Source organism: Petromyzon marinus, chromosome 16, assembly GCF_048934315.1.
Source record: "Petromyzon marinus isolate PM22_M1 ecotype Great Lakes invasive population chromosome 16, UKy_Petmar_22M1.pri1.0, whole genome shotgun sequence".
Classification (NCBI taxonomy): Eukaryota; Metazoa; Chordata; class Hyperoartia; order Petromyzontiformes; family Petromyzontidae; genus Petromyzon; species Petromyzon marinus.
This window is the reverse complement of record NC_133682.1, coordinates 5,947,361-5,971,162: the sequence shown is the minus strand read 5'-3', so window position 1 is coordinate 5,971,162 and position 23,802 is coordinate 5,947,361. Positions and strand designations below refer to the sequence as shown.

The 23,802-nt window shown below is 48.0% G+C and overlaps 1 protein-coding gene across 1 annotated transcript in view; it reads left to right on the top strand.

The window, feature by feature from the left end:
- LOC116942933 (START domain-containing protein 10-like) overlaps positions 1-7,149 on the top strand; it is a 46,768-nt gene extending 39,619 nt beyond the window's left edge. Inside the window, exon 6 of the mRNA XM_032955409.2 lies at positions 725-7,149. Coding sequence (XP_032811300.1) covers positions 725-955 — 231 coding nt within the window. The 3' untranslated portion in view covers positions 956-7,149. The remainder of the gene's footprint in view (positions 1-724) is intronic.
- The last annotated feature ends 16,653 nt before the right edge of the window (positions 7,150-23,802 follow it).

Below are 23,802 nucleotides of genomic sequence, written 5' to 3'. Positions count from 1 at the left end.
CCGGGGAGCTCAGCGGTAGAGCGGGCGACTTGCAATCGGAAAGGTTGCGAGTTCAAACCCGTAGTTTTGGTTGTTAAATAAGCCCATCATCCTGTGGACAGTCTCGCCCCTGTTATAGGAATATGGAATGGCCATCACTGGCCTTAGACTGGAAACGGGAGTGTTAGCACTACCTCGATGTTCAATTTAGCAGGAAATCGCCGATTTTTTTTTTACTGTGATGGAGCAGTAACGACTATTTTTGTTTTATTTGTGGTGGCTTCTCAAAACCTCAGGCCCTGGGCTGTGGCCTCTACGGAGCCCACCTGCGTTAATCCGGCCCTGGCTGCAGGCGACTTGCTGTCCTCTCTCCCAGCTCGGAGGGGGCTTTTACCCCCATTGTGGCCGCTCAAACTTTTATTTTTCAACAAATTCAATATTCTTTCGTGTAAAAAAAAAAAAAAATACATTTTTAAATAGGAAACGTACGTTCAAAAACGAGAGCGGGGGGGGGGGGGGTGGGGGGGCAGTGGAGGGGAGGCAAGGTTGCCGCTGGGACGTAGCTGCCCGCCACCCACTACGCCGCGTCCGGCTCGTCGGAGCCAAAGCAGCAGCCGGTTTCACCACCTCGAGTGTCGTTACCTGCGCGGACCCTGCTTCCAACCTCCTCCAACTCCATCGCGGCCCGCCTCCCCCCCCCTCCCCACCCCAACCACCCCACCCAACCCGACCGTTCCACGCGCAGGCGATGAAGCGGATCCACAAGGCGTGCGTCAAGTACCCGGCGTGGAAGCGGCGCCACGAGCCGCAGCACAAGCCGTGGCTCTACCCGGAGCAGAGCAACCTCCCGTCGGTGCGGCTCGCCGAGCTGGCGCCGCAGCGCTGCGACTCGCTGGAGCACATCGACGAGAGCGCGCTGGCGGAGGCGTGCGACGACCACGCAGAGCTCAGCGAGGACGACGACAACGCTAACTGAGCGGCGTGAGCCCAGTCCCGACGCTCTTCTCCTCTTCCCTCCTCCTCCTCCCTCCTCCCTCCTCCTCGTCGTCGTCGTCGTCGTCACCGTTCTTCCTGCTCCTCCCGCACCACGTTCCCGGCCACCATCCGATTCATCTTCCCGCTGATCCTCCTCCTCAACTCCTTCCTCCATCATTCCGGCCGCAGTCATTCGACCTTCACCTGCGGTTCGTCCTCCATCCATCTTCCCTCTCCTCCTCCTCCTCATCCCTCCTCCTCATCCTTCTCCTCCACCCGCACTGACCTTCGTGGCAAGAGGCCTTTCAAGCACAGTGGAATTGACAAAGAGCTCGACGTTACATTACATTTCACACACGCAGCTGAAGACGTTTAGCACACTGCACGCGCCTGATGATTGTTCAACACGTGCCACGCGATATGAAGAGTTCTGATTCGGTATGCGTGTACACGTGTGTGTGTGTGTCTCTCTCACTTTTGACGTCGGGTGAGGTTGGTTGAAATTACGATAAAGGTTATTGTTTGTGTATGAGAGTGTACGTGTGAAAAGTACTCTAATACGTAAACAAGAAGGGAGCTGTGGCGCAGTGGTTAGCGCACACAGCGTGACGAACCCCGTGACCAGAGTTCGAATCCCCCCTCACGGCCAACACCGGTGACGATTATCTGAACTGGTCCTGCGCCTCCCCTAGATCAACTCGGCCTCAAATGAGCACCTGGTGTAGCGGTGTATAAACATCGCCACTGCGGAGACAGAGGCAGCCGGACGTGATGCTGGCCACCCACACCCCTCGTGAGCTGTGCCTGCCTGCATTGGTGTTCGCTAACAGCACTTGCCCCCCTAAAGTCTGCCAAGGCTATACGGGGGACTTTGTCTTTTTTATTCCTGGGTAGTAAGTGTTATTTTCCAATTGCTTATGCCTCAAAAGTACAGGAAATGGCTATTGTTCCTCACAAATTTTACTTTTGTGGCCAGGACAGTGATATTTTGAAATTTACCTATTTTTCAATGAGAAAACGTGGTGTGCTTTTGCGTCCTTCAGTTCACGTAAAGTCCTGGTCACAAAAGCAAAGTTTGTGGGGAATAAATAGCCATTTTCTATACTTATGAGGCATAAGCAATCATAAAGTAACACTTGGTACCCAGGAACAGAAATCGTGTTACATAGTGACATGAGGGAGACAAGACTCAATCGGAATGATTGGCGTTCTCGCCATCGCTTGGGGGATGCATTTCAAAATCATCGGGTCCTGTGCGGAGGGTCACTATTGACACGACATTTAAACACCGTACAGGTAACTGGATGGTTTAACACGCAGCAGGCTTTCACGACCGATGTCATTCATAATAGAGGGTTTTTTTGGGTTAGATCACTTGAATATATAAATGTTGTGTCGTTAAAACTCTCCACCACCCGACACAGCTAACTAGTAAGGGTTGTCACGTAAACAGAACGTGGCCAATTCGTCACTCGTACAGCACTAACCGGTGTGTTGCAGAGCCAAGCCACAACATTTACAATCCGAGTACGACGTTTCGCCAAGAATTACAACTAGCTTCATCAGGCGACAGCCAGATTTGTGGATACGTCTCACCGTTTCGTTCCTTATATAGAGGCGTAGATGTGGTGAACGAAACAGGTGGACTTCTCCACAAATCTGGCTGTCGCCTGATGAAGCTAGTTGTAATTACTGGCGAAACGTCGTACTCGGATTGTAAATGCTGTGGCTTGGCTCTCCAGTGACGAATTGGCACGTTCTGTTTACGTGACGACCTTTACTAGTTGACTGTGTCGGGCTGGTGGCGGGTTTTAACGACACACACACACATATATATTTACGCGATCTAACCCAAAAAAAAACTGGGTAACGCTCGCAACGATGTACCATGGTGGTGGCGATGATAAGAAACTCGATGGGGAAAACCTTTGACCTCGGGTTGCGCAACGTTGGCCTTGGTAATTCGGCGGTCCAAATCAAAAAGAGCGCCGCCTCGATGTTCCTGACACGGACCACCCCCCTCGAGGAACCGATTTCGTTCCGTCGTCAGAGTGGGCACGCGCGGTCGTGACGAGTGTTTGGGGCAGGCGACGGTGCTTTTGGTCCCATCGATTACAACAAAACGCAAAAAATCAACAACTCTTTCTGCTCGACGACGCATGCTTCAAACGGTTGCGCGTATGAATCGATCGCATTTAATTCTCACAAGTTGTGCGCGAGTAATGGGTTCGCTCGATTGCTGCGGTCGCGAGAGGCGCTTCGGTGTGTGCGTGGCATTGTTTATTTAAAAAAAAAGAACACAATTCTAATTTCGCCAACTCGATTTTTGACAATTCAACGGACTCGCGAGAGTGAGGGGGGAGGGTCTGATCGTTGCACGCGTTATGTCTGTGTGCCCATTTCACCCCCCCCCCCCCCCCATATCGCCACCCGCCAAGGGATGTTGCTCTCGCTCCAATCCGCTGGCTCTTGTTGCAAAATTTGCCTCTACCGACTCCTTTGACTCCTCTACAGCAGAAAAGAAAAACCCGTGAATCGTGTTGCCAAGCGAGCATTGCTCGTAGCCTTAGGCAATTTAACCCGGAGGTAGGAGGGGGGGGGGTATCACCTTGGGGTGGCAAATGTTGCCCGTGTGCACCATGGGCTGTGTCCACAATGGGCAGAAAGCCTCGCGTATAATGATGATACTAATGCTGTCTGTTTTAGACACTTCCTATTTATTTACATATCCCGTGGATGTTTCATTTCACATTTTTATTTCTCTCTCTATCTCCCCAAGCACACTGGTACTCGTACATGGTGATTTTTTTTTCTCATACAAAGCTATGACGGTGACTATGCCACCATGCATATCCTTTGGCCGCAAATGCAGAGATGGACAATGTTTAAATGTAATTTAAATGAGTAACTGAATCACATTTGTCACTTGTAAATTATATCTAAATGACATATCTGAAAGTAATTGGTAATTTGTATCTTAATTAGACTGGACAAATTGGTAATTTTGTCAATTGTATCCTAACTGAATTTCCTCCCAATGATTTGTAATGCGAATGTATAGTGCACCATCTGCTGCCGCTCCCTTGCCTCTCGATCCTTCAACCCTTGCGACCCGGGGCACGCTCCGTAACGCCCCGATCGCCGCTCGCTGCCGGTGGCAAACCCACAGGAAGACGAGGACTGCTTTATCACCTCCCCACGATGTCCCTTCTTCTGCTGACGCTTGTGGCTCTGCCTGCAGCCAGGGCCGGATTAACGCAGGGGGTGTAAAGGGGGGGGGGGGGCGGCTCGCAACAGCCAAGAGCCTCGGCTTTTGAGAAGCCACCAAAAATAATTACAACAATTTATATATAGAGAGAAAGAGTGGTTACTGCTCCATAATAGTAAGAAAAAAAGTCCGCGATTTCCTGCTCAAATCAACATCGAGGCGGTGCTAGTACTCCTGTTTGCAGTCCAAAGCCAGTGATGGCCATTCCACATTCCGATTACAGGGGCGAGTCTGTCCACAGGACAACTACTTTTTGACTTCCCGTTAAAATAGATGGTATGTATTTCATCCCTCCCCAGAGGGATGGATGGGCTTATTTAGCAACCAAACCACGGTTTGAACTCTCGACCTTTCCGATTGCAAGTCGCCCGCTCTACCGCGGAGCTACCAGACGCAGTTGAATCGCCGTGTCCTTGATGAAACGCCAGTACTCTCGCGTTCTGATAGATCGTGTCGGTAATTTTGTGTTGCATTTCAAGCCGTGGGACCATTATGTTGCAATAACTGGCAGTCACGTGCCGCATCGTGAGTTTTGTCCCGCTTAACTTTGATTTGGCCTCACGATCCGATCCGTCCATCTCGTTCACGAACAACGATTGAGGGTGGCGACGTGATTAACGAGCGGAGCCATTGGCATCGGGCACGGGTCGGTCCTACAACGGTCTTGGGAAGGTAATTTAATATACCTTGGAGCAGTGCCGGATTATCCTCGTAGCAAAAGTAGCTACATATGCTACGGGCCCCACACTTTCAAGGGCCCCGCGCTAAATGCTTTCAAGCTATCAATTCCGGTTCAGTGATTCTGCACATGCTCTATTACTATAGTACTTTTATGAACGACTGGGTGTTTAAGGTTAGCGTATAGCAAATGAAAAAAATACAATTACTTTACTATGCAAGTAAAAAAAAATAGTTTTTTCCTATTTATGCGGTTTTTTTTTAATTTAGGGCTCCTTTTATAACATATGCTACAGGCCCCGCACTCGCTTCATCCGGCACTGCCAGGGAGGGGTTACCCCCCCCCTCCCGTGTCCTCCACGAAAACTGAATCCGGCCCTATCTGCAACCGCCGCTGTGTGCGATGTCTCATCAGCAGCTCCGGACTTGGCGAGGACGTTTTGAATACCGCTGGTGATTTTGTTTCAATATGCGTCCGTACCGTGTGTTGAACTTCGTTCGCGCACCGTACGTAGCCAACCTTGCATAATCGGAGCGGTTTCCGTCGTCGGAATTCAAGTGATTTAGGTTATATGTGTATTTGATTTTGACGGGACGAATTTGATTTCAAAATCGTCCCATGCAGCAGCATCAGCAGCCGCGTGGATCTCTCGCGCTGCCGCTACGTCAGGCTTCTTGGCAACAATTCCACTTGCACTTTATCTGCCGAAGACCATTATCTAGTTTCGTAATGGCATGTAGGGGGGGGGGGGGCGATAAGCGAGTCTTGCAGCACTAATGCTTTGTGAACGCCTGCAAATTACGTACGAATCCATTTCCCTCGCTAACGTGTTTTTTTTTGTGTGCGCGCGCGCTCGCTCTATCCTCTCGCGCGCTCGCTCGCTCTCTTCCGCGTAATGAAAAACAAAACAGAAAAACGCACTCGCCGATTTTATATTCATCGCACCGGGATGAGCCGTCGAACAACGGGCCGTTGAATTTCCGCGACCGTTTCTAGCAGAAATTTGTTGAATCATCCTCGTTAGCGGCCGCTGACTTCTTGAAAACGGTAAAGGGGGGGCTGATGGTAAGAAAGACAATCTAAGTTGGCTAATTTTACGTGTGTACGCGATGTGCTGCTCCTGAATTTTGGTCGAGGTTGTGAAATGCTTACGGTGATCCGATGACTAAAATTGCTTTGGACTAATCCGGTAACTGTGACGTCACACTCGGGACGTCACGTCCCCTATATTGACGCCAACAAAAAAAATGCGTCGCGTGCTGTTAGGTGACGTCACGTGTTGGGGAGTAGAAATCTACACCGACTGTAAATGATCTGAACGCCTGAGAAAAGGATCTTAAAGCAGGGGTGGGGGGGAACCTTTTTTCTGCCAAAGGCCATTTGGATATTTATAACATCATTCGCGGGCCATACACAATTATCAACTTAAAATTAGCCTGTTATATTTGGTCAAACATTTAATTAACTCGCCCCCAATGCGATGGCTGGAACTGCTTCTCTTTGGTGAGGCGTGTGGTGATGTTAGCTGGTATTGATGATGTTAGCTGGTATTGATGATGTTAGCTGGTATTGATGATGTTAGCTGGTATTGATGATGTTAGCTGGTATTGATGATGTTAGCTGGTATTGATGATGTTGCTGCTACTCGCAACTGCTTTTCCAGGTTTGCTCCGAGATTTATTGAATTTCGAGTCCCGCCTGCGGTTGCCTTTGCAGGGCCACACCAAATGATTTCGCGGGCCTTATACGGCCCGCGGGCCGGACGTTCCCCACCCCTGTCCTAAAGTATCCTTAAAAAGACGAAGTATAACATAATTTTTTTCCAAAACCCAATTTCCACGCGATGAGCCACTTCGTTGAGCTATCATTTGTGACCAGGTCGCTTCTGAAAAAAATAACTATATAGCTCAGTGGACTGGTAAAATAAAAACAGTTTAGTTTTCGTGTAATTATTTTGTAGTGATCTGCTTGCCTTTTCTATGCTTTGCACTCGTAGTTTTTTTATTGTTTGGTGTAGCTTTCTGACCCGCCCTTACGGAACATCTGTGAGTAAGAGCTTAATAGCTCATCGGATTTCTACAGGATAAATAAACATTCTGATGTCCGGAAAACTCCTCTCTTAGACAGCTCATCAGATATCAATAAACGAGGAGTTAATTTGAAAGTTCAAGATATGTATATTGTGCGCACAAGCTTGAAATTATAACAACAAAATTACCCCATTGATCTAATAAAACATCAAATTCGGTTTGTTCAGCCTTGGTGCAGCTTATTAGCTCTTTTGTTTACAATAGACCAGCACGTAACGGGAGCCGTGATTCTAAATCGTATACCTGATAGGAGAGGGGGGGGGGAGTAGTCGAGAGGGGGGTGGTCGATAGGGGGAGTGGGGGGTCGAGAGTGGGTGGGGGCGTGGTCGAGTGGGGGGTGGTCCAGAGGGGCGGTGGAGGGGGGTCGAGAGTCGGTGGAGGGGTGGTCCAGGGGGTGGGGGCGTGGTCAAGAGGGGCGGTGGGGGGGCGATGGGGGGGGGGAAGCTGTCAAAACGAAACGGGCTTCTCGTCAGTCCAACTTTGTGGTTGAGTTCCATGTTGCTGTTGACAGGTGGTGGCCGTGTGCTCCCCATTTCCCCACCGTATCAGCCCCCACGCTTCACTCGGCCTCTTATTAACATCACTATTTAATCTCGCCCACCCACCCACATCCACAATATTTGCCGGAGGGGGGAGGGAGTGGTAAAGAGCCACCTCATGCATGCGCGTGCATGCCCCACGGCAATTGATATCATGAATTATAATGCTTCGTAAAGCGTGGACTTTTCAGGGAAAGCGGTTTGAGGGTAATGGCAATAAACATTTACTCAATTTTCACATTAGTACTCTTTATGTTCAGGTAATGTGTGGCTAAGGATTTCGCAAGGCTGCTGCACACAGACTCTGACTTTAGAAGGACGTTGAATGTACTTTACACTGTAATGCAAAAAAAGAAATGCATTGCCGATTTTAAACGTTGCCCTGTCTGTTTCTCTGTCTGGTTGTTTGTCCTCTCTTTACTGTTTTTCTGACTTACTGTCAGCTGGTTTGTCTGTCAGTATGTCTGGCTGACTGGCTTACTGTCTGACTAGTCGACCATCTGACTGCTGGCTCGTCTGACCGGCTGACATTTGGCTATCTGTATGTCTATCTGCCCGTTGCCCCGTCTGGCGATCTGATTACCTTACTGTTGGCCCATCTTCATTGGCTGACTTACTGCGTGACCATCCGACTGTTGGCCTGTCTGGCCTCCTAAGTGACTGTGTATTTCTGTGTGTCTATCCGACTGTTGGCCCGTCTTGACTGGCTGACTTGTTTTGCTGTCTGTACGACCGCGTCAGCCTGTGTATCAGTCCGTTTGCCTAATCTGTAGGTCTTGCTGTGATTGACCGCCGGTTCTCTTATGAGCCGTCCAATGTAACAAACGTGTTCGTAAGAAAGCGTGTCATTTTCTTGCCTTGTTGGAGATGCTGGAGATCATAATCAACATGCAACTCTTTAAATCGTATTCACATTACAGAACGCCCTTGGGTACATTCTGAGATCGGCTCATCGGTCGTTACATCAGAAAATGCCCAAGCAACTTACTGTGTGCTCAGGTGGCACACACACACACACGAAATAAAATCTACCCACAATCCTCTGCAGCCTTCACTAAAAGCAAAGGGCCTTAACATTTCGATTTAAAGCCTTTCGTGACTGCAAGGAATTATCTTCTTGGTTCTTTCGGTAAAGTCACGTAGAATGAGAATAAAACAATAAAACAAAATAAGACAAAATTCTCATGACGTTTCGGCCACAACACAAGTAGCCTTCTTCAGGTGAAGGAACAGAACTGTCGGGACGACAGCGCTTCATTGAACGCTGCTAAGATTCGCAGCGTCTTTTAAGCTAATCTCCCAGTTACATGCTAATTTCTGACTTTAACACCCTGCTGATCCAACACTTTAACACAGCTATTTCAATGCTAAATTCTCCTGTTTGATATGTAAACTCCTTTGTCAAGGCGCTTTACCTCTCCCACGTAGCCTAAAAGACGCTGCGAATCTTAGCAGCGTTCATTGAAGCGCTCAGCTAATTGGAGAGTTTATTGATAACATTGATGTAGTTTATAATTTAGTTTTTTATTGGTTTACTATATGGTATTCATTATATAGTGTAGTGTATACCCAGTTACTTTGTTTATAGCTCAACTTATTGAAGAATATATTGAATAAATGTATTATATTGATGTAGTTTATACTTAGTTTTTTCACATCAGTTTATTGTATGATAGTTGGATATTGCAGTCCTTTAGCGTCCGTATACTAAATGCCTCTGTTATGTAAACTTTGACTTTAACATAGCTATTTCCGTGACCAGTCACATGCTAATCCCTCACATTAACATCATGCTAATCTCCCAGTTACATGCTAATTTCTGACTTTAACACCCTGCTGATCCAACACTTTAACACCGCTATTTCAATGCTAAATTCTCCTGTTTGATATGTAAACTCCTTTGTCAAGGCGCTTCACTTCTCTCACCTAGCTTAAGACGCTACGAATCTTAGCAACGTTCAATGAAGCTCTGTCGTCCCGACAGTTCTGTTCCTTCACCTGAAGAAGGCTACTTGTGTTGTGGCCGAAACGTCGTGAGAATTTTATTGTCTTATTTCGTTTTATTGTTTTGGCCTTAACATTATAAATACGCCGAGACGTGAACTCCACGGCGGCAAAGGAACTGCATTACGTGCTTCGTACTCATTGTGACTCATCAGCATGTGCTGTTGTATAACCTCGGCTTGTATTGACAGCAGCCTTGCCTGACTGGTAGGCACACGGTCTTGCCTTTTGTAACCCCCCCCCTCTCTCCCCCAGCTGATGGAGCTTTTGTGAGGCCGGGGAACGCGTCATCTTGTGTCAATGAGTTATTCCGCAATAGTTGCTTTGATGCAATACGCAGGCATTTAATATTTTCCCCTGTAAAAACCTGTGTGCTTTCTGACGTTTATGTAAAGACACAAACAAGATCGTGATCAAGATGATGATTATGAAGACGCTGGCAGTGACTGTGGTGATGGCCATGATAATGGTGGAGGCGGCAATGATGATGATGATAATTGGTGACAATGATTGTGGTGGCAGTGGTAATCGATGATGAAGGTTACGACGATCGCGATGTTGGTTGGGTGGTGGTTAATAATTATTAATGATGGCACGATGTCTCGATGACAAAAAAAACAAATCGACTCCGCACCTGTACAATGGGAAAGCCAATTGTGACCCTCTACCCCCACTACCCCGCATTGTGAAAAATTCATGGAATCCGCTGGGCGGTGGGGCGATTCGCGCCATCCTTAATGAATAAACGCCACCCGTATATATTTTTTGGGGGGGGAGGGGCGGAGCAGACGCAGGCAAATCCCTCGGCTGGTGTCACGACATACGATATTTTATGAGTGGTGGGAGAATTGAACGCGACACGTCGTGGACAATTGAAATGCTTCCAAAAAAAACCGCCACGAATATGGCTTGCAACGTGTCAACTCGAAACAAGTTCCCGGTCGAAGAAAAAAATAGCCCAGAGCGTTGTCATTTCACATCGACGATGAGTCTTTATTCAAGTTTTCCTCGAGGTGTTTGTTACCAGCAATAACAGCGTAGTGTCTTTTGTTTAGGTTATTGAAGCCGTATGCAGTGCAAATTGTGGTATGTTTCGGGTATTTTATTAAAACGTATTAAATGAACCGAGGCCGGTGTGTACGTGTGCGCGCGTCTGTGTCTGTCTCGCACTCGCCATCTCGCGCAACATCACTTCCACCGGGTGTCTTTAATGTGGAGTTGATGGGAAATTAAATTCGCCGCGGAGAGTAACGAAGGGTTGTAATGAAATTCCCGCTCGGAGAAGCGAGTATCGGGTTGATTGTCCGTGCGATGAACACTTATCGTATGGCAGAGCCGGCGGGGAGACTGCTGACCTCTACTGTGTGTGCCAGAGGTCACTTGAAGAAGGGATGTCCAGAAGTAGCTCCGTGATATCCGCTTCCGCGGCCAGTTTTCGAACACGAACGGCTGCACTGCTCCCCCAAAGACGCCAATTGGATTTTTTTTATGGCTCATGCGTGGCATAGCGCCGAAAGCACATATAGGATAAACGTGGGTAAACTTTTTTGCAAATTAAAAACAAGACTTGTGATAACAGTGGGTTTTTTTTTCTAAGCAAAATCGTCAATTAAAAAGCACGCAGCCTGCAAAGCATGAAATTGAGATCAATGGTAAAAAAAATTACGGAACTGCCATTGGCGAAGAGCAACGCCAGTTGTTGCTCTCGACACAATGATGATAGCATGAATGTGGCTGAGACATAATTGTGTTTAGGAAGATCGAGAGGTGATTTGTGGTCAGTGGTGTTGAATGAACCCACGCACCTCGCCATCACGCCTTTCCTCCTGCTCGAACCCAGATATTGTACAAATTTACACCCGAACTCAAACAAAAGAAATCTGCTCTGTCTTGTCACCACCACAGTCCGGTTGTGGGATCTTCCCTCCGCTGTCCTGCTGACACGTCCTTCGATGACAACTTACAATGTCATCATCACCACCACCACTTGGTGGCCACCTCAAATCTAATGACCTGTCCTCCTCAATGCGCGCGAGCCCTGCCCATCACAACTTTCTTTCTGACCCGCCACCACTGGACGTCTGTGGAAAAAAGGGGCTTCATTGCTCATCGCATTCCTCCAGTATAAATGAAGAGTCTGCTATTCTTGGTCACATAATACAGTACAACACTTTCCTGGCACTGTCCTGCCACACTTAATTTTCGGAACCTCCAATTCTATTACCCTTAACCGCCATGATTAACACGATTGGCTACGTACGGTGCGAAAGAAGTTCAACGTACGTACATGCAATTCCTAGCATCATCGGCACGCATCTGGCAAAATCGCATGCAAGAGGTTTATTATATATCCGCTTTGTTGTGACTTCCCTGTGGCCGGTTGCATGAACAACTTAAGTGTGAAAAAAACACCCTCAGTTTGCCACTCGTAGCCAGGAGCAGTTGAGCATAAATATAAAAAAAACACGTGAGTCGCTTCAATGCAATCGGCCCACAGCTCACTGGCGCACAGAGCAAACAAGAACATCACTACTTGCGCCGCGCCTCCCTCTCCTAACATCGACAATAAAAATAGATTTAGTTTTTTTTTAAACTGCAATGCAACGACGATACAATCAATCTCTTTGTCGTTCTCTACGTATACGCGTTATAAACAAGCTGAAGCGGAAAATTGCGTCCTCGTGGCCGCGGTAAATTGTACTCCCAGCCACGGGCAAAGAACGACGGGAAGGAGGCCGCAGACCCATGCAGTCTCGTGAAGGTGGCCCAGAGGACGTGCGGAACGAGTCTCGACACCACATGGAGCTCCCGGCTGCCACTGCCTGCTGCGTCTCCCCCGCTACGTACGCTGCCGGAGCCCGGCACGCGCGCCTCTTTGAGTGACCCCTTCGTGACGTTGTTTCAGAAAGGGATCGCCGTCTCCTATTCACCCACAGTGCATTGCGGCGCCTCTCGAAATTTTCATTCGTTTGTTTTTGTTTTACCGAATTTTTTTTTTAAAAAAGACTGTTCTTTGTTATTTGGGGTTGTCCGTAAAGGACGTCACGCGATTTTAGACGATTTTTTGACACCCCCCCCTCTCCCTCCTCTCGTCACACGGCGTCACAAAAAGTTAGACCCCCCTCAAATATGACGTCACAAAGCTCTGCCCCCCCCTCCCCAAAACCATATTTACATTTTGAAAATAAAACATGCTTCAAATCGCTTTAAACTATTGGCATTGTAGTGCGTATTTAATGTGGCGCTGCACTGATGTTGTAGGAGAAAACATAAAAAAAGTATATTTAATTAAGTAGAACGTGTTGTCTATATTTATTTAAAGTTGCGCATTTTGATGTGACGTCACATTTCTCACCCCCCCCCCCCTCGTGACACATCGTCACAAATGTCTGACCCCCCCCCCCAGGTGCGTGACGTCATTTATGGACGGCCCCTTTAGGTTGACGACTCCTGTCCTAGATCAAGTTTCAAGTTTCATTTATTAGGTATAGCCCTGTGAGCCATGCGGCTCTTCAGTCGGGTGCATCCGCAACAAACAAAATATGAACAGAGAACATCTTAAAGCGACGACGCGTAACAGAAATATCCTGGAATAAGCCAGCAAATATTCCACACGAAAAAAAACTTATTAAAACGCTGTGTGCAAAAATCAATGTGGTGCAAGCCAACAACAACCATAAGACGATTTAGATTAACCATATGTTTTAGAATTACCAAAATAAAGCTACAAAACAATATAACAACAGTAATCATAGGAACTGTGAGTCAGAAGCAGCGTGAGTGAGTGTATGATGTGCGAGTCAGCGTATGATGTGTGAGTGAGTCAGTAGTTTAACAGCAGAGGTCTCACTCCGAATCAGTCGAGCGGCAATTTCTTTTCATCGGTTGCGTAACGCTGTGTGGAAGCTACCTGGTCTGTCGCTCCGCACTAAGCTTCAGGTCTTCTCGGCCACGGTCATTCCCTCCCTTCTCTACGCTTGCGAAACGTGGACCCCCCTAATGGTACATATTCGCCGGTTGGAAACATTTAGGCTGGCCTGCCTACGATCCATCCTAGGTTTAACCAGACTGGATTGTGTGAGGAGCTCACAAATCCTTGAAAGATCTGGGAAAGATCTCATCGGTGAGCTCATCCGGCAGGCAAGGCTGCGTTGGCTGGGTCATGTAGCCCGCATGCCAAGCCACCGCATGCCGAAACAGCTTTTGTTCGGCCGGATCGAGGAGGCTAAGCGGGCGCGGCACGGACCAGTGAAGAGATGGAGTGATGTGGTACAGGAGGACGTGGAGCTGAGTGGACTTGCCGATGACTGGTACCAGCGGTGTCAAGATCGGCCTCTGTGGAGGAGGCTCGTGAAGGACGCTACTGGGCAGTTGGAGGCAGTCGCCCTTCAGCAACAACGGAGGGCGGAGGAGCGACGCTCACAACAACGAGCGGAGCGCCGGGTGACTAGGGCACAGCAGGTTGGCACAGTAGGGGGCACAGGTGGTGCATCAGCCAGTAATCTCAGTCAGTCGACCCGTGGCACCTGTGTCTGCCCCGTGACCTCCTGCCAGCGGGCGTTCGACACTTCACGTGGCCTCAAGGTGCACATGGCCTGGCACAAGCGTCGTGGTGACGTCACCGCCACTTAGTGGCGAATGGCGGTTGTTGTTGTTGATGAGTGAGTCAGTGTATGATGTGTGAGCGAGTCAGCGGCAGTGTGAGTGAGTGTATGATGTGCGAGTGAGCCAGCACACGATGAGTGAACCTGTGTATGATGAGTGAATGGGTCAGTGGTTGTGCGAGTGTATGATGTGTGAGTGAGTAAGCGCATGATGAGCAAGTCAGTGCATGATGTGTTAGTGAGTCAATGCATGGTGTGAGTGAGTCAGTGTATGATGTGTGAGTGAGTCAGTGTATGATGTGTAAGTGAGTCAGTGCATGGTGTGAGTGAGTCAGTGCATGGTGTGAGTGAGTCAGTGCATGGTGTGAGTGAGTCAGTGTATGATGTGTGAGACAGTGCATGGTGTGTGTGAGTCAGTGCATGATGTGTGAGTGAGTCAGTGTATGATGTGTGAGTCAGTCAGTGCATGGTGTGAGTGAGTCAGTGTATGATGTGTGAGTGAGTCAGTGCATGGTGTGAGTGAGTCAGTGCATGATGTGTGAGTGAGTCAGTGCATGATGTGTGAGTGAGTCAGTGTATGATGCGTGAGTGAGTCAGTGCATGGTGTGAGTGAGTCAGTGTATGATGTGTGAGTGAGTCAGTGTATGATGTGTGAGTGAGTCAGTGCATGATGTGTGAGTGAGTCAGTGTATGATGCGTGAGTCAGTGTATGATGTGTGAGTGAGTCAGTGTATGATGCGTGAGTGAGTCAGTGCATGGTGTGAGTGAGTCAGTGTATGATGTGTGAGTGAGTCAGTGTATGATGTGTGAGTGAGTCAGTGCATGATGTGTGAGTGAGTCAGTGTATGATGCGTGAGTCAGTGTATGATGTGTGAGTGAGTCAGTGCATGATGTGTGAGTGAGTCAGTGTCGGCTTCCTCTGCTCGCGCCGTCGCCCCCCCCCCCGGCTCCGTCGCCCCCCCCCCCCCCCCAGCTCCGTCGGCCCCCCCTGGCTCCGTCGGCCCCCTAGATGAAGGTAAATTGTAAATGGTGCAGCCCTGCAATAACTCGATGACGCCTGTGTTGACGAAAGGCGCTTTACTATTGGAGCTCCAATCTTGATTTGAGGCTTTCGTGACTGCAGGAATCCTCCTCTTTTGGTATATAAGAATGGGTTTCTCTCTGGGCCTCCCACTTCAAGCCCCGCCCACTTCCCCCCCCTGCCTCACGTCCCTCTCCTAGCGTCCACGCAGCGCCCCCCCCCCTCCCTCTCTCCCCCCTTGCCCCTCCCCCCTTTCTGACCTCTATAACCTCTTACCACGGCAGCTCTCTCTCCCACTTCAGCAAAGAAAAATTATTGCTGTGGTTTTCCCACCTGATGACGATTTCTTGTGTTGCAATCGAATCAGAATCAGAAAGGGTTTTATTCGCCATGAAAGTTCACACCGACAGGGAATTTACTTTGGCAGGATGGTGCATACATTCAACATATAGGAATCTAAAATCTTAAATAAGTTTTAAACAAGTCTTACTATAATAAGGGTTAAAAGTCTAACACCAAGGGGCTGAAGTATATAAAATTGAATAAATATCGAATATAAAATAGCTTTAAGATATAATTTAAAAATAAAAAATACAAACGTCGTGATTTATTTTATTTCATACCTACGTGACTTTACCGAAAGAAGCAACGAGTATTGGAGCTCCGCAGAGCTGGCCCCGTGGCTTGTTCCACTCTGCTCGGCACGAGGCCGAATGTTCCGATAGCGGCGGCCCCGTTGTCTTCCAGCGGAAGAAGAGAGCGGTACAAGATTAAGAAAAAAAATCAATGCTCTTTTAGATTGGTGGCAGCCGCGCAGAACCTTCGAAATATCACGTCGTCTCTATAACTGTATGCCAATTATTGTAGTGGGACATCTATGCGGTCACAATCTATACGTGCTATAAAAAAGGGCCGTTGCCCGAAACGTCGTCTGTTAATTATTCTATTTATTGTTTTATCCTTTTAGATAGATTGTATTTATTTCAGCAGGAAGGGCCCAATGAGCAGCGTCCTGCGACGTTACTAATGTTGTGATAACAGTACACACACAGTGGTGTTGACGAGTGTGTATTCAATGCCATCTGTATAATGCTTGGTCGATAACCAAATTGAGAACGATACCGAGACCTCCACAGCCCCTGAGCGATAGCGGTGGGGGGCGGAGGGGGGGGGTGAACCTCTTAATAAGTATGAGAAATAAGAATAGGTTTTACAATTTCTGGCAATAAAACTGGCCCATAATACAGCTGTGCTATTGCCGATTCTGTTTCTGCTGCTGTTGATTATTCTGCTGCTGTTGCTCCTACTGCGTCTGTTGTTTCTGCGACTGCTGCTGCTTCTGCTGCTGTTTCTTGCTACTGCATCATCTGCTGCTTCTGCAACAACTGTTTCTGCTCCTGCTGATCCTGCTTCGACAACTGCTTCTGCTCCCGCTGCTTCTTCTGTTGCTTCTGCTTCAACCGCGTTTGCTTCTGCTACAACTGTTGCTTCATGTTTTGCTTCTTCTTCTGCTACTCCTGATTCTGCTTCATCTGTTGCCTCTTCTTCCGCCACTGCTTCCGCTTCTATTGTTGCTGCTTCTGCTACTTCATGTTTTGCTTCTTCTGCTGATTCTGCTTCATCTGTTTAACACGCAGTAGGCTTTTGAGACCAATGTCATCCATAATACAGGTTGTTGTTTTTTTTGGGGGGGGGGTGATATATCGCGTAAGTATAAACCTTTCGTTAAACCCGCCACCAAAAAAACTTATATTTTGGATATTGGTCGCGAAAGCCTGTGTTAAATAAAAGAGGTGTTAAGACGTTCAGACACCAAATCGATACCCTTTTGCAAGGAATACATTCTCCATTAACCATACCTACTTGCGGTAAACATGCAAACAAATAATTGCCAGAAAGGGAAAAACCTATTTTTATTTTTCATACCTTGACGCTGGCAAAACACATTCCTGCGGAGGGAGCTTGTAGGAACGTTGGGTTGCTTGGTCAATGGCCAGGGTCAACGGCGGCACCACGTGGTGTATTCCGCAAATATGCCCGACTGTGAGGGCGGGCACAAGCCGGCGTGAGTAGGTTAAACGTTGAGTTTTATAAGGGCACCACGGGGTGACCAGCCCCTCCCCACCCAGCCCCACCCCCCACCCAGCCCCATCCTCCCCACCCAGCCCCTCCCCATCCTCCCCACCCAGCCCCTCCCCACCCTCCCCTCCCCACTCAGCCCCTCCCCACCCAGCCCCTCCCCACCCTCCCCTCCCCACCCAGCCCCTCCCCACCCTCCCCACCCAGCCCCTCCCCACCCAACCCCTCTCCACCCAGCCCCACCCCTCCCATTTTTGGATGCACGACGGACGGACGGACACAATAATCCCCTGTGGGCTGGTGTAGTAACCAGGAGGTTCCTACCAGTAAAAGGTCCTCTCTCTCTCTCGTGATAAGTCAATCCGTAGGTTCAATTGGCGTTTGATCTCCGATATAGCAGAGACCCCTGGTGGAATAGAGGCGACACTGCCACGTTGTAAAAATATCACGGAAGATGAAGTCACGGCGGCCCGGCGGGCGGGCGGGTCGGGCTTGTGTTTGTCTCGCGCCCGCCGTCCCTTAATCGCCCCTAATTGGAAGGCAATCATCAAAGCAACGGCGGATGGGAGTCGTTAACGACGGGACCCGTTAGCGGGCGCTCCACTAATTATCGACTTAGAGTAAACCTCGGGGTTGGGGGAATTGCAAATAGCTCATTAATAGGCGGGGGGGGGGGGGGGTTGGAAGAAGAGAGGTCTACTCCGTTTCAAGCGAAAAGGCCAGGATTTTTCGTGAGATATTATTTATAATTAACCTTAAGGAGAAATGTCACTCCTCAAGGATTTTTTTTGTTTGTGCCGTAATAAATAGCCAATTACCCTTATATGGGATTATCTCGCGCCGCGTGGCGTTCGTAGCAATTAAGGGCACTCGGGAAATTGCGGTTTTGATAATGCAATATGCTCACTGCATTATGCATGAAATGCGCACGTCCTATATACACAGAAGCCATAACAACAAAAGGGACATCTGTTAAATTAGTATTTTTATATCATTTTTCTCGTTCGAATGGGTCTTCCATGCCAATATTACCCAGCAACATTCGCGTCGCACGCAGACACCCCGTGCAGCGGCTTCAACCTTGCAGTGCCTCATCGGCAGAGCCACGATTTTGTGGAACAAAATGCTACTGCCCGGGTGTTTGCCCGATGCCATTGGCGAGAACGCACGAGCGCCCTCTCGCGTCTCCACGGCGGTGGCGTCGTGCGGGCCCTCGTTAGCATCGCGCGCAATACACCGCGGTGTTCAAAAAATAAAAACCAATTGCGTATGTTGTTGTGCAGAATGAACAACGTACAGGGCAGTCCTACGTCAGCACTGGGGGAGTGGGGTGGCACGTGCCCCCCCAATGATCCGATCGAAATCCCTAATAAACCCCAATGATCCGATCGAAATCCCTAATTTCGATCGGATCATTGGGGTTTATTAGTAATAAATCGGCATTTTGCGACCCCCACTGCCACTGTGTAGCATATTATTACATGCCAGGGACTCTTTGAGATGATAGGACAATAGTCTGAGTCCATAATTCTGTAAGTGACTCACTTAATTGTGCGCAGTTGCGTATCCAGTTCACGACTTCCCTGAAGGGATTCACCTTCAGCGAGCGTGATGCCGATCACACAACGCGGTTCGAATTCGATCCTCGATCGATGGCTGTCCCATCGCCGCACACGCGTCGAATAAAAAGCAAGGGACAAGTCCTTACTTACCAACCTGAAAGTCCTGGCTCCGCCATTGTGCGTCAATCCACTAAATATTTAAGGAACGACTAGATATCACAAATGATAGCTCAACGAGATGGCTTATCATGTGTATGTACATTTACTCTAAACGCGTGATGTTGATTTTAAATGTGGAGGGAACACAACCGGAAAATCCGGAGAAAAATCCACGCGACCACGGGGAGAGACACGCAAACTCCAAATATACAGCAGCAGGCGTCAGGGTCGGTTTCGAACCCACGACCTCCTGTAAAGCAGGCGAGGGAGTTAACATCTCCTCGCCACCGTGATGATGAGAGAGAGACACACATAAACTCCAAATATACAGCAGGCGTCAGGGTCTGGTTCGAACCCACGACCTCCTGCATAGCAGGCGAGAGAGTTAACATCTCGCCACCGTGGAACCCGGGAGGCTGCTGTAAGCATTCTTCACCACCCTGGCCAATGCATTTTGGTGAAGAAGGGAGGGAGGGAGGGCCTGAAACCGGTTCAGATCCCCCCCCTCCGCCCCACTACTAATGTTAGCCGTGGCTGGGAATCAATCGAGGTCACTACGCCACAGCGGCCCGCCGTGGAACATGATGGGTAATTAAAACATCGACCTACCCTCCCTGCACTGTGGGAACACGGGCACGGATGTCTGCTGTTAACCACATTAGCGTAAACGGAACCGCGAGATCATACTTTGCATAATTTTCTCTTAAATCGTTATTAAATCCGTTTGCACATTCAGAAGTGCATGCAGCGCATCGCGAGAAGAACGGATATAAATCAATACGGGATCGAGAGTCTGCTACTCAATAATCTGTGTGTAGCTTAAAAGTAGAGAGGCGTGCCATTTATGCACGGTCAGGTCCTGAACCAGGAACATCTACAATGCTACGACTTCGCAATTATTATCATCAGCCACGATCTATCTACTGCTGGATGAAGGCATCTCCAAACCATCGCAATCCCTCACAGCCCCGCGATGCCAAAAGACCACCTCACGCCTGCACGTGACCTGATCGTATCGCTCCATCTCCGCGGCGGTTGTACTTTGTGTAAATAAGTTGTTGTTTTGATTTAAAGCTTTCGTGACTGCAGTAATTCATATTCTTAGCTCTTTCGGTAAAGTCACGTTGAAGGGAAACAATAAAATAAGAAAATATATATACAAAAATTAAAAGAGATCCCACCAACAGCCTCGTCACACAAACCAACAAAATTATTTCTGATTCAACCGCATTAATTGATCAATCTAAACAGTTTTCGTTGAAACCTTCTGCTGCCAGGCCACCAAGATTATACGGCTTACCAAAAATACATAAAGTAGATACACCCCTTCGTCTCATCGTCTCTACTATCAACTCCCCCACCTACAAACTGGCTCGTTTTTTGTCTGAAATCCTGCGTCCTTTCACTGGAAAAACCACCTCTGCGGTACAAAATTCTACTCACCAGGTATCGACAATCAAGGGTATTTCCCTGTCCCCAGACGACCTGCTTGTGAGTTTTGATGTAGTTTCCTTATTCACCAAGGTTCCTGTACCTGACACCATCGCAATCATTGAAGACTTGGTTCATCAAGGACTAAACACTGAGGTACCCCCCCTGGTGAGACACTGTTTAACCAATACATACTTCACTTGGAATGGAACTTTCTACAAACAAACTGAGGGCACCCCAATGGGCTCCCTCCTATCTCCGGTTATAGCTAACATTTTCTTGGAGAAATTTGAGACTGACGCCATCCAGACTGCCACTCTGCGCCCAACCTTATGGAAGAGGTACGTGGATGACACTTTTGTCATCTGGCCACATTGCCGGCCTGCTCTAGACCAATTCTTCGACCACATCAATTCCATACACCCAGCCATCAGATTTACCATGGAAGTCGAAAAAGATGGCAAGCTACCTTTTTGGATGTCCTAATAAAAAATAGACCTGATGGTTCAATGAGCCACTCTGTCTACAGGAAAGCTACCCATACGGATGCTTATCTGAAACCGGATTCCCACCACCATCCATCACAGAAGAATTCTTTCATCAAGACTCTGTACCATAGAGCCCAATGCATATCCGACCAGGAACACATAGGCAGTGAACTCAAGCACGTACACCAAGCTCTTAAGGCTAATGGTTACTCCGACTATACAATCCGCAAAGCTATCACTCAAACCATGAAGAAGGACCCTCTTGAGGAGCCTTTCAAAACCATCACTTTACCCTACATTGCAGAGATCACAAAAAAAGATTTCCAAAATCTTGAATAAACACAAGATCCAGGTTCGTTTCAACACATTACATAAAATCCGTGATCTGGTTCCGTCTGTAAAAGATGTGATTCCGGACATACAGTACCCTGGTGCCTACAAACTAAGTTGCCTCTGTGGTAGTAGTTACATTGGAGAAACCAACCGCCATGTCTCGGACCGCATTCGTGAACACAAAGCAGACCTTAAACACGGTAGGACCAACACCTCGGCCGTGGCAGATCTTTGTTATAATTCAGTAGGCTCACATGGCATTGACTTTTCCAAGACAGAGGTTCTTTGTAAGCCATCTGGCTACCATGAGAGATTCGTTCATGAGGCTATCCACATATACAAGCACAGAGACAATTTCAACCGAGAAGATGGATTCTGGCTTAGCAATCATTGGAAAGATTTGATTAACCATTTCAGGTCTTAATTGATTGTTCACGCTTACAGTGGCTTTAAGACAGCATACATTAATTTTTCGTCTCCCCCCTCCTCTTTTCAGAACATAGATGGACTAGTCCTTCTAAATAAACTGCCAAATCGCTGCGCGTGGCGCTGACGTTTTTTTTTATAAATAAATACACCGTTTAAAAATAAATTAATTAATGCGGACCGACACACCTGATGACGACCGTTTGTGTTATGGTCGAAACGTCGTGAGAATTTTTATTGTTTTATCTATATTTTATTATTTTATTGTTTACCTTCAACGTGACTTTACCGAAAGAGCTAAGAATGTAAGTTGTTGTTGTTTTGCTCTTGTTGATTCGCACATTCCCTCCACCCTGCAATGTCCTGTAACTTTGTCTTTTAGTTTGTTGTCCTCTACCCCCCCCCCGCACCTCCGATTAGCACGGTTTGGCAACGTACGGTGCGAAAAAGGTTCAACATACGTTGGCCATGCTTCTGATCCACGCGTGCTAACGGCGGGTGCCGTGCAATTATTGAAAACTCTCGTCTCCACGTGCACCGGTATTCTGCCTTGAATTCCCGCCACACCCTGCTGTTGATGGCAGCCCCTTCGTCTCATCATTGATCCAGAATCCACATTAGCCATCGACTCCGCTCGGCAGCACATCGGTCCACGCACCGAGACAACACGATTCGTGTCTACACATGCACATGACTCACCTCCCAACTCTCACTCGCCCGCCCGCTCGCTCGCATCCACCCACTCACTCACCCTTCACTCACCCACTCAGGTCAGTGGTATTCAGCCCATCTAACAACATAACTCATGACGGGACCGTTGAGTAAAGCTTACAAAGCCAAACTAAGGCGCCTTCGTTCGTGATCGCTTGTGCGTTATAGGAATGGCGCGAATGCTAAACACACGAATTTATTAAAAACCCATCTCTTTAAAGTGACCTTCCCGCTTTCATTTGGTCGGTTGCCCTGGTTTTGTTTTCGTTTCCTGCTCTTCATGCTGTGCGCATTAGGATCCTAGGATGGAATGCATATTGTAAATTTGAATTATTATTCATTTTCAAGTTGCGTCTCTCCAAATGTCAATGTATGTCTGATGAGCAAATTGGTTGCCCGCTCCATCATTCGCGGCTTTTGTGCAATTAATTTGACCATTTAATTTGCTTCACAAAAAACATGCTAAATAAATCACTGTCGAAAAATGTGCGTCCAACAGGTGGCACAATCTCCCAACAAAAAAACTCGCACATAAATTTCCTGATGGAGGAGCGGTGGCGCAATGGTTAGCGCACCACACTAAGAACGCAGCTTACTAGAATGCGATTCGAAGCCACGCCGAACCGACGAGGTCTGAACCTAAATGATGGTCCTTTCCAAACCCCGCCCCCATTTCAACAACCCGCGTTAACCAGCGTGGTGAAGTATGGTCAAACAACCACCACGACCGACACGTCGTGGGGAGGCCTTCATCCAGCAGTGGATTGACAAAGGACTGACATTTATTTTATTATTGTAGCATCTTATGTATCACCATTGTACACTTTTCCTGAAGACGACCGCTTGTGTTGCGATCGAAACGTAGTTTTTGTTATTTTTTGTTATTTTCTTTGAAAGTATTTACTGTACGTGACTTTACCGAAAGACCCAAGAATACTATTGTACAGTTAAAAGTGTCGTACATTTTCATTATTCTAGAAATTGCAAGCATTTCTATTATGGCTACTCATCATCAGAAGCAGCAGCCAGGGTCTATCCACTGTTGGATGAAGGTCTCGCCAAGCCGGTCCCACGATGCAACAATACATCTGGCTCCTGCCCACGAAGAAGCCCTCTTTAGCCCTCGCTCGGGGGGGGGGGGGGGGTCACTCCTTCTGCGTTGCTGGCCCCAAAGGACTGAAACTCCCTCAAACTCTTCCCCTTTTTCGACTCTATGATCGAGTTCAAGTTCAGGCTCAACACATTCCTCTTCCCTGCCTGATTGGCCGCCTCTATAAAACATGAGTATGTCCCCCCCCTGTTTTTGTACAGCGCCTTGCGACGAGGTCACACGTTTGGACGCTAAACACATTTACATTTACGTTATTTTGTGAGTAAATCATGGGACATCCTTTGCCAGGATCAAAATATAAGAATAGGTTTCCCCCTTTTTTTCTGGCAATAAAACAGTTGTG